We start from the raw sequence: 14,825 nt of genomic DNA on the forward strand, positions 1-14,825 counted from the left end.
AGCTGTCGCCCCTGACCCGAGCCCTGGCCTGTCTCTTTCTGTCTGGGGCACTTGGTCAATTCGCCACCTGTCCTGCGCATCTACTTCTGGAGGTCGAGCCGTTGAATTCCTGACTCTCCCCAAGTTCTAACGTTTTGTTTTAAGTGTACTGTGGACCCCACGTTCATAACCCTCCCCAAATCTTAAAGTACGTGTAAGTCACTATTCCTACAGGGAGAGACCCCCTCGAGGGTCCCGGGAAAGGTTTCAGCACGGAAAACCGAATCCAAGGCATTTCAAGGACCGGAAAGGGTGTGCGCAAGCGCCAGGGAACCTTGCAGGTCCGCGAAGCCCCGCCCACAGCCCCACCCCCTGCCCCACAGCACTTCTGGGCCGGGGCCTGGTGTGCGCAGGCGCGATCCTCGGCCGTCATGGCTGACTCGGGGTCCGGCGTGCGGCTCTCCCTGCTGCAGCTGCAGGAGTCCTTGTCGGCCTCCGACCGCTGCAGCGCGGCGGTGGCCAGTTGTCAGTTGCTGCGTGGCCTGGGGCAGGAGTGCGTGCTGAGCTCCAGCCCGGCGCTGTTGGGTGGGTACGGTTCCTCACTTCCGTCGGCTGGTCCAGCGTGGGCGACTAGGGCGGTGTTTGAACTGGGTCCTCAGAATTTGTGATGTGTTCAAAAGTGGTTTAACAGCTGCCTCTTAACGGCAGAGTTAAGGTATTTAAAGCAAAGCCGAGGGTGGTGAGGGAGTTCCCGCTGTGCGCAGTGGGTTAAGAATCCGATTGCAGCGGCTCGGACCGCAGAGGTGCGGGTTCATGCTCCTGGCGCAGGGGGTGAAGGCTCCCTCCTTGCCCTCTGGGCCGGGCATTTCCCCGTGTCCCCTGCGGCCATAAATCAATGCCCTGAATTGGGCCATCATTGCTCTCCACAGTGGGGAGGGTAATCGAGAGGATAGTGTTTTCTTCCACGTCACTCTCGCCTAAACCCGCCAGTCCATCTTCCAAAAGTTTCACTGGGAATATTCAGCGTATGTCTATTCGCTTGAGAGGTTATCCAGAAGTGTATTGATTTTTTACCCCTTCTCAGACATACCACAAGCTTAGTGTTTAAATCAACACAGTGTTGTTAAAGTTTTGGAAGCCCAGCAGGCCTCTCATCAAGCTAAAACCAAGGTAGCAGGCATGTCCCCTTTCCTTTTTCTACAACCCTTGGGGAAGAATTCATGTCCTTTTTCATTCAGGTTGTTAGCAGAATTGAGCTCCTTGCAGCTGTAGGAGAGAGGTCCCTTTTTTTCTTGCTGGTGCTCCTTGCTTCTAGAAGGCATGTGCAGTTCGAGGACTATTCCTCCCTATCTTCAAAGCCAGCAGCAGTGGGTCGGGCAACACAGGTGGAATCCTTATGTTCTCTGATTTCCCATCTTCCCTCTTCCTCTTGTGAAGGCCCTTTTGAATGAACTGGGGCCCCAGGTGGCCCAACAGTCTCCCCAGTTTAAGGACAGCTGAGTAATGACCTTAGTTCCACAGGCAACTGTAATTTTCATTTGCCATGTAAAGTGAGCATATTGACAGGTGTGACACTAGAAGTTAGGATATGGGCATCTTTGGGACCATTATTCTGCCTACCTTATCCCTATGGAACGTCATCTAGAACTTCCTGTTTTCCTTGCCAAAATATGGCCGCCTTAGGCTAGTGTTTTATCACTCAAAAGGCAACAGCTTTAGGGGGCATTTATGGAGTACTTCTTGGCAGTTTATTAATTTGTTGTTTTTTTACAGCATTACAGACTTCCTTAGTTTTTTCCAAAGATTTTGGTGTGCTTGTATTTGTTCGGAAATCACTTAGCATTGATGAAGTAAGTTGAAGATTTCCATTTTATTCTTCTTGATATGCCTTCATGTTGAGGGACTGTGATTCTTACTCATGATTTTTTTTTATTATAGTTTCGTGATTGTAGAGAAGAAGCCTTAAAGTTTTTATATATTTTCTTAGAAAAAATTGGCCAGAAGATCACACCTTATTCTCTCGATATTAAGGTAAGGAGGAAAAAACATACCTTGTGTATCAAAGTCCATTGTAACTTAATGGTGTAGATTAAACTTGGATTTTGATTTTATGTCTACATTTCTCATTGGGGCACTTACTTATTTCTTTCTTTTTTTTTTTTTTTTCGAGTTTACTTATGTCTGCTTGATTGTGTTAGAAATGCAGTGGGCTTTTTTTTTTTTTTTTAATTTAATGAAGTGAGGTCCTAGTCAAGAAGTAGTAAATGGGAGTGTGTTGTATTTTGGTGCTGCTCCTCTCAGAAGTAACTTTAGTTGTTGTTAAATCTTACTTATAACAACTAAGATCTTATTGATGATTTGGAATATCTCCTTTTAAAACCTAGAATACTTGTATCAGTGTTTACACAAAAGATAAAGCCGCTAAATGTAAGATTCCAGCCCTAGATCTTCTTATTAAGGTAATTAAAAAAAGTTTCCAAGTGCATGTGTTTCATATTAAGTGTAACTTAAATAGAAAGCTGGAGTTTGGGGTTATGTTTTGGGTGAGAGGTTTTGGGATAAGCTCAGATCACATCCACGTGTGGGGAGGATGCATGTTTCCCAGACATCACCTAATAATGTCTTGGTATTTTGCCCTCAGACCCTTTTGGGAAGCAAGGGAAGAATTTGGGGTTGTGAGGGGGAAGACAGCTGAGGAACTGACTTGCTGCTAAGAGCTGCCAGGCTCCTCCTCATTGTGCCTTTGAATGTTTTCCGGAGGGGCCTGTGTGGTGTTTTTAGTGGTCATAGGGGCTCACACTCACCTGGGTCTTGGTCTTAGATGCATCTCTCTTATCTTGTCTGTCTTAGGATTTCTTTGGGTCTGTTTGGTCCTTCTTGGCCTCAGTGCCTCTGAGATCATGGGTCTAGTGATAAGTTTTCTTAAGTCTACATCCTCTTGCTTTTGTAAACCCTATTTTTCCACCACCCACCTCAAATTCCACCTCCCGAATAATTTGGCTGGAGAAGAGTCCTGAGGGGTCAAGCGTGAGTACAGGTCAAGCACAAGTGCCCCAAGGTCCACGGTTGTGGGCCTGTGCTGTGTGCAAAGGCGGTTCCCTCCATCCTCTGTAAACTTTGCTGACTTGCACTCTTTCAGTTACTTCAGACTTTGAGAAGCTCTAGACTCATGGATGAATTTAAAGTTGGAGAATTATTTAGCAAATTCTATGGAGAACTTGCACTGAAAACAAAAATATCAGATACAGGTGAGATTTATATTTAAATGTTATTGTAAAATATTTTAAGAAATTTGGAATTCTTTTATTGCCTTGTTGCCACGGCTTGGGTTGCTGCTTTGGCATAGGTTTGATCCTTGGCCCGGGAACTTCCACATGCTATGGTCTTGGATTAAAAAAAAAGCTAAAAACATTTTACGCTAAAAAATTATCACTGCATTCACGTCGTGGCGCAGCGGAAACAAATCTGACCAGGAACCATAAGGTTGTGGGTTCAATCCCTGGCCTTGCTCAGTGGGTTAAGGATCTGGGGTTGCCATGAGCTGTGGTGTAGGTCGTAGATGTGGCTCAGATCCCGTGTTGCTATAACTGTGGTATAAGCTGGCAGCTGTTGCTCCGATTGGACCCCTAGCCTGGGAACCTCCATATGCCGTGGGTTCAGCCCTAAAAAAAAGCGAAAAAAAAAATTTATTACTGTGAAACTTAGGTTTTCCTTTTTTTTTTAAATGGCTGCACCTATGGCATATGGACGTCCTTGGGCTAGGGGTTGAATTGGAGCTGCAGTTGTAGGCCTATGCCACAGCTGATGGCTCTGCCGGATCCTTAACCCACTGAGCGAGGCCAAGGATCGAACCTGCATCCTCACAGACACAATATCAGATTCTTAACCCCCTGAGCCACAACAGGAACCCCCAAAACTTGTTTGTTTTTTTTTTAATTTTATTTTATCGAGGTACTTAGATGTTTTACAGATCAACTTTTTTGGCTGAAAACAGACCAATGTGGAAACGAAAGCAATGTGTAAAGACTTTGCTTTTAGAAATTTTAATCTTTTTTTTTTTTTTACTTTTTAGGGCCACACCCGCCGCACATGGAAGTTCCTAGGCTAGGGGTTGAATCAGAGCTGCACCTGCCGGCTTACACTACAGTCACAGCAACACCAGATCCTTAACCCACTGAGCGAGGCCAGGGATCAAACCTGCATCCTCATAGATCCTAGTTGGGTTTGTTAACTGCTGAGCCGCGAAGGGAACTCCTAAAAATTTTAGTCTTTACAAAATGATTTTTTAAAATAGAAAACTCCCAACCCATGTCAAACTCTAAAATAATAAAAGATAATAAATTATTATCTTTTCTTATCAGAAAAGATTGAGCACATAAAGTACCTTATTGTAAAATTGTTTTGAACGAAATATTCTTTTTTTTTTTTTTTTTTTTAACGGCCACATCTGCGCCATGTGGAAGTTCCTAGGCTAGGGGTAGAATCAGAGATACAGTTGCAGGTCTACACCACAGCCACACTGGGTCTGAGCTGCACTTGAGACCTACACTGCAGCTCACGGCAACGCTGGAGACCGAGGGCAGGGATTGCCTGCACGCTGACAGAGTCAGTGTTTTGTCCTTAACCCTCTGAACTGAAACCAGAAGTCTTTGTACATTTTTAAAACATGATTTTTTTTTTTTGTCTTTTTGCCATTTCCTGGGCTGCTCCCACGGCATATGGAGGTTCCCAGGCTAGGGGTTCAATCGGAGCTGTAGCCACTGGCCTACGCCACAGCAATGAGGGGATCTGAGCCGCATCTGCGACCTACACCACAGCTCCTGGCAATACTGGATCCCTAACCCACTGAGCAAGGCCAGGGATTGAACCCGAAGCCTCATAGTTCCTAGTCGGATTCGTTAACCACTGAGCCACGATGAGAACTCCAAAACATAAATTTATTTACATTTTTTGGCTGTACCCGAAGCACATGGGAATTGTTGGGCCAGGGTTCAAACCTGAGCCACATCTTCGGCAATGGGGCTTAACCCCACTATGCTACAGGGGAGCTTCCTCTTTATTTAACTTACTAAAATGTCAGTTTTGGTCTTAATTTGTCTAAAATTTATTTTTCAGTCTTAGAAAAAATATATGAGCTCCTAGGAGTACTAGGTGAAGTTCATCCTAGTGAAATGATAAATAATTCAGATAAACTCTTCCGGGCTTTTCTGGGTGAACTTAAGACGCAGGTATGATGAACTTTCTGATATTCTTTTCTCGTTGCACATATTGGGTGTATTTTTCTCCATGAATGTAGCTTTTTGATGAAACTCTTCTTCTAGATGACATCGACAGTAAGGGAGCCCAAACTGCCTGTTGTGGCCGGGTGTCTGAAGGGACTGGCTTCGCTTCTGTGTAACTTCACCAAGTCCATGGAAGAAGGTACTGCTTAACAGCACTGGAGTTTCTGTCCTTAGGAAACCGTCAGTCTAGGAGTTCCCATCGTGGCTCAGTGGTTGACGAATCCAACTAGTACCCATGAGGTTGCGGGTTCAATCCCTGGCTCGCTCAGTGGGTTAAAGGATCCGGCATTGCCATGAGCTGTGGTGTAGGTTGCAGACATGGCTTGGATTTGGCGTTGCTGTGGCTGTGGTGTAGGCGGATGGCTACAGCTCTGATTTGACCCCTAGCTTGGGAACCTCCAAATGCCGTGGGTGCGGCCCTAGAAAAGACCAAAAAAAAAGGAAAAAAAAAAACCTAAAAAAACCAGTCAGTCTAAAGTGCATTACTTGTGAAGGTTTTTGAGCTCTCACATCAGTGGTGGACTTGCATGTGGTTGTAGGAAGTAACCCAGAGGCTCTGTGTGCCTGTCACCAGCCTCTCCTGGAGCCGTGGTTCAAGAGCACTCAGACCCTACCTGCTTCCTGCGCACACTTGGCAAGAGGCACTGGGTTCCAGCAGGGTTGTCACGTGTGGACTTGTGTCCGGCAGTCCATTACTACCAGCCTCCTTCCTGCTGCCCTTTTTGGGGTACAGGCACCTCCTCCCTCAGCCACTACTGGCCTGGCTGTGTCTTGAATGTCATAATTTCAGGGTGACATAAGGGGACTTGTAGCATGTCATGTTCTGTGACTGGCTTATTTCACTTTGCACAATGTCCTCAGGGTTCATCCAAGTTGTAATGCTTGTCAGAATTTCTGTTTTAAGGTTGGCTGATATTCTATTGTGTGAGTATACACTTGGGTTGCTTCTTTTTGACTGTTGTGAGTAGTGCTGCTGGAAAATGAGCATGCAGATATCTGGAGTCTGTTTTCATTTTGGGGATGAATTCCCAGAAGTAGAATTGCTGGACCGCAGGATAGTTCTGTGTTTATTTTTGGGGGACTCACCATCATGTTTCCCACCCTAATTTACATTCCCACCAGCAAGCACTGTTTGTCCACATCCTCTCGCCAGCACTCATTTTCTGTGGTTTGAAGTAGCCGTCCTAGTGGGTGTGGGGTGGCACCTCCCTGAAGGCTGATGGTATTGAGTGTCTTTACATGTGCCTGGTTCCTGCTCGTGTGTCTTCTTTCCATGAAGGTCTATTTGGGTTCTCTGCCCATGTTTAAAGTCAGATCATTTGACTTTTTGTTATTGATGTGTAGGAGTTCTTTATATATTCTGGGTATCAATTCCTTATCAGACATGTGATTTGCCGTTGTTTTCTCCCATTCCGTGGATTGCCTTTTCACTGTTGATTTGATGTGCAAAAGTTATTCATTTTGATGAAGTCCAGTTGATCTATTTTTTCTTTAGTTGCCTGTGATTTGGGTGCCAAATCCATGAAATCGTTGCTAAGTCCCTGAATTGTTTGGGCCTTTGTAGGAATCGTTGGGCATCAGTGTGTGGATCTGATTCCTGAGTTCTCTGTTCTAATCCATCAGTCTGTGGTCTGTCCTCTGCCAGCACCACTCTGTCTTTTTGATGTCAGCCTTAGCTGTCAAGTGCAGTTAAGTTCTCACATGTTACTCTTTTCAAAATCATTTTGAGATTAGAAGGCCTATGCTTGTCCATGTAAATCTTAGAATAAGTTTGTGTCTGTGAGAAAACTTGTTTGGATTTTGACGGTCATTGTGTCAGGGGGTGAGTCTGGGGAGAGTTGATGTCTTCTCTGTGTTGAGCCCTCCGGGCCACGCACACAGTGCATCTCCGTTTATTTAGGTCGCCTTTGATTTCTTCCACTCACATTTTATAATTCTTAGGATGCAGATCCTTGCCTATTGATTTTAAACTGTTTAATATAATTTGTTCCATAGCTATCAATAATGTTTTTCTGTGGTATCTCAAAATTAAAGGTTTGGAGAATAATCTATGACAGCATTATAAGGATTGTGAAGTTCAATTAGTCTTAAAAGACAAATAAAACTTGACTAAAAGATTCTTTAAAGGGAAAAAAATCTTTTTGCTCTTCCTTAACATTTTTGCTCAGGTAACTGCCAAATTTTTCTACCTCCTGCCTGTGTTTGCTTTTATTAGATAGGAACTTAAGAAATTGCCATATGCCATGATTTTTTACCTGTGAAAACGACTTTTGTATGTTTCAGCCACTGTTCCTGCTTATCCCTTCTTTGCTGCCTCTGACTGAGAGCGCTGGGGCAGCTCTGCCTGGTTTCCCTTCCTTGCCCTCTCCCCGCCTGCCCTCGCCTGGTCTGTGGCCCCTTCTTGCTCTGTCAGATTGCTGCTCAAAGATCTCCTGATAGCTGGAGCCTTTCTTCTCCCCCGTGAGAGGCGCCTCCTCTGGCTTCTGTAGTCCTCTCTATCGCAGCGCCCGTGACGTGTTTTTAATCCACCAAGTGTATGTTTATTTCCGTCACCTGACTGTAGTGGCAGGGAATGTTGCTTTTGCTTCTCATTAATTGACATTTGGTGAACAGGAAAAATAATAACACATTGCTCATGTAATGTGTACTAAAGATTATTCATGTTGCAAGGAAAATTCCTGTAGGAATTTTCTCTAAGATAGGTGATAATCTCTTTGTTTTACAGGCTAGCAAACTAGAACTAAGGTAAGTAACTTCTCCTTTGTCCTTCAGGTAGTGAGGTGGGCAGAATCACGGCACTGTGACCCCAGCCCCTGTGACCTTTCGGGCACACGGCAGAGGGGAGTTGGGGCTGGAGATGCTTGTCTGCTGACCTGGGGACCTGGCTATCACAGGGCACTTAACTGTGAAGGAGGGGCAGTAGTCAGAGCTGCGCTGTGACGCCAGGAGGCTGGCTTTGAGAAGGGCCCAAGCCAGGGGTGTGAGCAGGAAGAGGCAGCCCTTAAGCCTCTAGAAAGGAACACACCGTGATGGCACCTTGACTTTGTTATTTTGCTTTTTTTTTTTTTTTGCTGTACCCAAAGCATATAGGATTTCCTGGGCCAGGGATCAAATCTAAGCTGCACCTGCAACCAGTGCTGCAGCAGTAGCAACGCTGGATCCTTAACCTGGTGTGCCACAGTGGGAACTTCTATTATTTTGCTTCTTTAATTGAAGTGTTGCAATGCAATATGTTGATTGTTTCAGGTGTACGGCATAGTGATCTGACAATAAAGTACCATAGGAAACCGTCTGTCACCAACAAAGTTGTCATAGTGTTGCTGACTGTGTCCTGGTGCTGTGCATTACATCTCTGGGACTCAGTATTTTATAACTGGACGTTTCTACCTCTTAATCTTCCTCACCTGTTTGACTCATTCTCCCACCTCCCTTCCCTCTGACAACCATCTGTTTGTTCTCTGTATATGTGAGTCTGCGTCAGTTTTGTTAGGCTTGTTCATCTGTTTTTTAGGCCCCGCATATAGGTGAGATCACATGGTATTTGTCTTTCTGTGACTTGTTTCACTGAGCGCAGTGTCGTCTAGGACCATCCATGGAGCTGCAGGTGGCAAGACTTCATTCTTCCTTCCAGCTGAGTAGCAGTCCTACAAATACACACACAGATGTGTACCTTTATCCATTCATCTCTTGATGGGCACTTAGGTTGCTTCCCTGTCTTGGCTGTTATAAATAATGCTGTTATGAATATTGGGGTGCATGTGTCTTTTCTGATTAGTGGTTTCATTTCCATTGGGTAAATACACAGGAGTGGGATTTTCTGGATCATACCATAGTTTTATTTTTAATTTTTTGAGGAACCTCCACACGTTTTTCCACAGTGGTTGTACCAGTTTACATTTCCATCAGTGGTTCCCTTTTCTCTGCATCCTTGACAGCACTCAATGTGGCCAGCCCTTGGGGCGAGAGCCGCTTTGGAGGGATGCTGGTGCTGGTCAGGGGTGCCTGATATGGCAGGGGCGCTTTGGGGCTCTGGTGTGGCCGAGGGCGCCCACCAGGGCTGGTGGGGGATGGCTTGGAGGAGAGCAGCTGGATCGGGTCCACAGGTGAAACCAGGGCAGGGTGAGCGGTGCTGATGGGTTAGGTGGGGAGTCAGGAAAGGTGCTTGCGAGCCTGGCCAGCTAGCTGGAGGATGAGCCACACAAACAAAAGCCCACACGCAGAGGCTGGTCCCCACCAGCCCCTCTGTACCCTGAGACTGTGCCAACAGATCGCTGCCCCCCACCCTCTGTATAAGTTAGCCCAGGACTCTCCTTCCTGGGAGCCCTGGCTGCTTTTCCAGCTGCTGCCTCTGCGCCACTGGAACTCTGGCCCCGGTTTCCTGCAGGCCTCCAGCTCTCTCAGGTGTTGTAGGCACTCCTCCTGTGGGTGCATCTTCTCCGGCTGGGGAGTCCGATGTGGGGTGGAGACCTTGTTCTTCAGAGGAGCCTCCAGGGCTGTGATTCCCTCTCGCCGACAGAGTGCTGGGGGCGTGGGCCAGGCAGAACTGCCCCTTTGAGTGGCTGTTCCTTGGTGTCTTCAGTTGTGTCTTGAGGTCATTCTCAGACAAAGTTTTTCCACTTGGAGCTGTGATCGTGCTGTGTCTGTGGGAGGAGGGGAGCTCGGAATCCTTCCCTACCCCCCACCCCCCTTTATTTTATTTTTTCAGTCTTGTAATTATGCTTTATGAAGATGTTTTTCTTACTCTAAAAATATGTTCCTCATAGGAAATCCAGAACTAATAAAAAAGAAAACGAAAATCACCTGTTAGTCCACCATTAAGAAACACATGTTGCTAATATTTTGGCATGTTTCCTTCATACCTTTCTAGTTCCCAACCCACACATCCCTGGCTCCTCTAGCAGCACCTCATCTAAAAGACTTCCCAGACCTTTCATCATGACCTGACACCTTGATTTTAGCTCAGTGCCATCCATTTCAGAGTTCTCAACTTCCAGGACTACATGGTAATAAGTTTGTGTGGTTTTAAGCCACTAAGTTTATGATAATTTATTCCAACAGCAACAGGAAGCTAATCTAACCAGCCTGTGGCAAGATTGAGGTTTAAGCCTGGGCATGAGGCTAAAATGTAGATGTTGGGCGTAGTGTGATGCTGTGACCGCAGGCATCAGGGCTGCATACCCACCCGCTCATTCATGGGACACCTAGTTGCTGGGTGCCTTTTGTCTGCCGACTGATGCTTTGGGCGAAGTGATGAGAGTCCCCAGCTCCTGGCCATGGTGAGTGTCTGCAGGAGACAGATGAGGTGCTTCGCAGGTTTCAGCGCTTCTTTGGGCAGACACGCTGGGTGCAGTGAATAGGCGTGTGGGAGTGTGGGGAGATGAAAGAGGCACAGCGGGTGGTTCTCCTCAAGGGGGAATGAGAGGCGACGGCCTGCAGGCTGGCACAGAGCCGGCTGGGTAGGGCATACCAGGCGGAGTGGCCTGTGAGTTCCCGGCGGCAGCCTGCGGCTGTGGCGGGCAGGCTCAGGAGGGCTGGGCTGCCTGATGTGGCACTCGAGTGGTGAGCTTGCCCAGCTTCTGGGGGCCGAGTGTGAGGGGCTTCTAAGGCGAGCCCTGGTTTTCCTATAGGGAGCAGCTGTGCCAGTGGCTGACCAGCTGAAGGCATCGGGGGCGTGGCCTCTTGATGGGTGTGGCCCGGCGGGCGTGAGCCCCTAAGGTCTTGCCCAGGTTGCTGAGCGGCAGGCAGGCCGAAGCTGCGCTTTCTGTGTTGGTTACGTTTAGCTGTGGTGGCTCCGCAGCCTCCAAGCATCTGTAGGGCCGGATCCTGCGGGGGAAGGAGCCGGCTTCCGACGTCTTCCGAGAGGAGCTGAGAGCATGAGCAGGGTTAGCTCTGGAGCCAGTGCAGAGAAGCAGGGAGTCTGCTGCCAGGAACTGGCTTGTTGTGTCTAGCTCGGCACAGGCAGCTCCAGTGGGGTTCAGAGCACAAGCTGACGGGGTGCTTAAGGGTCAGCGGAGTGAAGGCTTGGCGAGGGTGCCGCCTGAACTAGGTTGCTTGTACGGTTCTTGTGAGGTGTGTCCTTGATGCACTTGTGATCTGACAGCCTGTGTTCTCTTTTTCCCCAGATCCCCAGACTTCAAGGGAGATTTTTGATTTTGCATTAAAGGCAATCCGTCCTCAGGTAGGATGAATATTTTCTCTAATTCCTTTACAGTTGAAACTTGTGATTGTCAAACACTGATGGTAAATTTTTTTTTGATAGATTGATCTGAAGAGATATGCGGTGCCTTTGGGTAAGAGTCTACATTTAATGAGGTGAAATGTTTCCGATTAAGTTGATGCCTTGAGTGAACTTTTGCTTAAATTGTGGATGAGAGCATGATGACACCTGTGACTGACGTGCCTATGTGGTAATTGATGGGAGTTTACGCAGGCAGAGGTGGCAGGCAGAGGTGGTTACATTTAGATTATGTGACTTCAGAAAACTACTTTAGAGCAACTTTCAGGGAATCCAGATTGTTTGATTCTGACTTTATCTAAACAAATCCCGATCCTACTTCTGATGCTTGTTTTGGGGTCATTGGCCAAGTCATGGCCCTCTTGGTTCCAGTGGAGGTCTGAGAGGGTCCTATGTCATTAGCGATGATTAGTAATGATGCTGGAGCTTGGGGAGCAGAGTTTGACTTTTGACACTTGTTCCACCCTTGGTTGTCCTACTCTAAGTGTGATGTGTTTTGCATCTGCAGCTGGCCTGTGCTTATTTACGCTGCATGCCTCCCAGTTTAGCACTTGCCTTCTGGACAACTACATTTCCTTATTTGAAGTCCTGTCAAAATGGTGTAGCCATCCAAACACGGAATTGAAAAAAGCTGCACATTCAGCTCTGGAATCTTTTCTGAAACAGGTACTATTTAAAAATATTTTATGCAAAAAATTAAATTCCCATATTGTGTGTGAGCATTTGAAAACGAGTACAGGCTCATCTCTGGTGCTTAGGGAAGGTTGGCCACCAGCCGCAGGGTGGCAGCCGGTCTGGGGGAGAGCTTGGAAAGCAGCAGATCGGTCAGGGCCTCTGAGCCAAGGCTGGACAGAAGAAGGGGCAGCAGTGGAGAGGCAGGAGGGAGGATGGGGGTCAGGGTTGGGGTCAGTGGTCCTAAGACAAGATGCTTCTCTGCGTTGCTAGGAGACTGAGGAGAGCCCACCTGCCCTGGGGTGTTTCCATCCAGGTGGGATGTGGGTGTGGAGCCCGAGCCAGCAGTTGGCAAGGCGTCTCCATCAACCAAGGCACGTGTACCTGTGCTTCTGTGCGCCCAGTGGCAGCTGGAAATTCCCGAGGACCAGGCTGGTGGTGGGAGTTAGCCTAGCTGGGTTGGCCCTGATGGAAGAGCTGAGCAGCGGTGCTGGAGTGGGGGTTAGATTCACAGGCTGACCCGAAGACCTCACCCGTGGCACAGTCGGGGTCCATGCAGAGACCCCCACACCTTGTTTATGGACTTAGGGTTGTTCCTGGTTTGGGGCTCCTTGAAAGAAAACAGCTGAGAATATTCATGACCAAGTGTTTTCGTGGGCATGTGCTTTCTTTCAGTAAACACCTAGCAGTGGTATTGCTGGGTCACATGGTATATTTTAACTTATAAGAAACTGCTAAGCTCTTTTCCAAACTAGTTGCACTGTTTTACATTCCCACTGGTGAGCTCTAGTCTCTCCACATTCTTGCCAACACCTGACACAGTCAGCCTTTAATTTTAGCCCTTCTCGTGGTTGTGCCGTCACCTGCTGTGGTTTTGAGTTTCTGTTGAGTCTGTTGATGATCTTTTTTTCCTGTGGTGGTTTGTCAATTCTTATGTTTTGTGAAGTATTCATGCAGATATTTTGCTTGTTTTAAAATCAGGTTGTATGTTTTTTAATCAACGAGCTATAAATATTCTTTATACAGTTGGGAGGCAAATTCTTTTTTCAAAATATTGCAGATAGTTTTCCTTTGTGGCTTTCGTTTTCATTTTCTTAACTGCCTTTTTTGAAGAGCAGGAGTTTGAAGCTTAAGTCCAAGCTCCCAGTGTTCCAGCTGACTCTCTTGCTGACCTCAGAAACTTCTGCCAGTCCGTGGTTGCAAAGGTTTTCTCATCGTTTTCTGCAAGAAGTTTTATGGTTCATAGTTTTAGCATTTTCATTTAGGTCTATGATCCATTTTGAATTAACTCTTTTTTTTTTTTCTTTTTATCCCTACTTTTTAGGGCCGTACCCACGGCAAATGGAAAGTTCCCAGGCTAGGGGGCAAATCAGAGCCACAGCAAGGTGGGATCCGAGCCACATCTACAACCTACACCACAGCTCACGGCAATGCCAGATCCCTGATCCACTGAGCCATGCCAGGGATGAAACCTGTATCCTCCTGGACACTAGTCAGATTCGATTCCGCTGCACCACAAGGGGAGCTCCTGAATTAACTTTTGTGTGTGCTGTAAAGGAAGGTGTAAAGGTGCTCTTTTTCCTCTCCCATTTTTTTGGTTTGAGCATCACTTGCTAAAGGTTGCTTTCCCTCTCGACTAACCTGGGCACTTTTGTCACAAGTCAGTTAACCAAGTGTGTGAGTTTGTTGTGGACTTATATTTCACTGGTCTGTTTGTATAGTACCTCACTGTCTTTTTTTTTTTTTTTTTGGCTTTTTGCTTTTTAAGGGCGATACCCTAGGCATATGGAGGTTCCCAGGCTAGGCATCGAATCAGAGCTACAGCTGCCGGCATACACCACATCTCATAGCAACGCCAGATCCTTAGCCCACTGAACGAGGCCAGGGATAAAACCTGCAACCTCGGAGTTCCCGTTGTGGCACAGTGGTTAACGAATCCGACTAGAAGCCATGAGGTTGTGGGTTCGATCCCTGCCTTGCTCAGTGGGTTAAGGATCTGGCGTTGCCATGAGCTGTGGTGTAGGTTGCAGACACGGCTCGGATCTGGCGTTGCTGTGGCTCTGGCGTAGGTTGGCGGTTGCAGCTCCGATTGGACCCCTAGCCTGGGAACCTCCATATGCCGTGGGAGTGGCCCTAGAAAAGGCAAAAAGACAAAACAACAACAACAAAAAACCTCTGCAACCTCATGGGCCCTAATCAGATTTGTTTCTGCTGTGCCGTGACAGGAACTCCTTTTTTATTTTTATTTTTTTTTTTAGTACCTCACTGTCTTGATGACTGCAGCTTTCTGTTAAGTCTTGAAATTAGGCGATGGATGTCTTCCAACTTAGTTTTTCTTTTCCATTGTTTTGACTCTTTTTTTTTTTTGGTCTTTTTGCCTTTTCTAGGGCCACTCCCTTGGCATATGGAGGTTCCCAGGCTAGGGGTCTAATCAGAGATATAGCTGCCGGCCTCTGCCATAGCCAGAGCAACACGGGATCTGAGCCGCATCTGCGACCTACACCACAGCTCATGGCAACACCAGATCCTTAGCCCACTGAGCAAGGGCAGGGACCGAACCCACAACCTCATGGTTCCTAGTTGGATTCGTTAACCACTGAGCCATGACAGGGACTCCTTGAGTGCACATTTTTTAATTTAAACGTTACTCCTGTGGG

General features: G+C 47.0%; 1 protein-coding gene across 4 annotated transcripts in view; it reads left to right on the forward strand.

Annotated features, from left to right (window-relative positions):
• The first annotated feature begins 400 nt into the window (after positions 1-400).
• The window catches only part of PRKDC (protein kinase, DNA-activated, catalytic subunit), a 156,423-nt gene continuing 141,998 nt past the window's right edge, over positions 401-14,825 (forward strand). For all 4 annotated transcript variants that reach the window (XM_047783945.1, XM_047783946.1, XM_047783947.1 and 1 more), the window contains exons 1-10: positions 401-564; positions 1,753-1,829; positions 1,918-2,010; positions 2,364-2,438; positions 3,119-3,227; positions 5,095-5,207; positions 5,301-5,400; positions 11,384-11,439; positions 11,521-11,551; positions 12,005-12,162. In XM_047783945.1, coding sequence (XP_047639901.1) covers positions 411-564; positions 1,753-1,829; positions 1,918-2,010; positions 2,364-2,438; positions 3,119-3,227; positions 5,095-5,207; positions 5,301-5,400; positions 11,384-11,439; positions 11,521-11,551; positions 12,005-12,162 — 966 coding nt within the window. In that variant the 5' untranslated portion in view covers positions 401-410. The remainder of the gene's footprint in view (positions 565-1,752; positions 1,830-1,917; positions 2,011-2,363; positions 2,439-3,118; positions 3,228-5,094; positions 5,208-5,300; positions 5,401-11,383; positions 11,440-11,520; positions 11,552-12,004; positions 12,163-14,825) is intronic.

The sequence above is a fragment of the Phacochoerus africanus genome, chromosome 6 (genome assembly GCF_016906955.1).
Source record: "Phacochoerus africanus isolate WHEZ1 chromosome 6, ROS_Pafr_v1, whole genome shotgun sequence".
In the NCBI taxonomy this organism is placed as follows: Eukaryota; Metazoa; Chordata; class Mammalia; order Artiodactyla; family Suidae; genus Phacochoerus; species Phacochoerus africanus.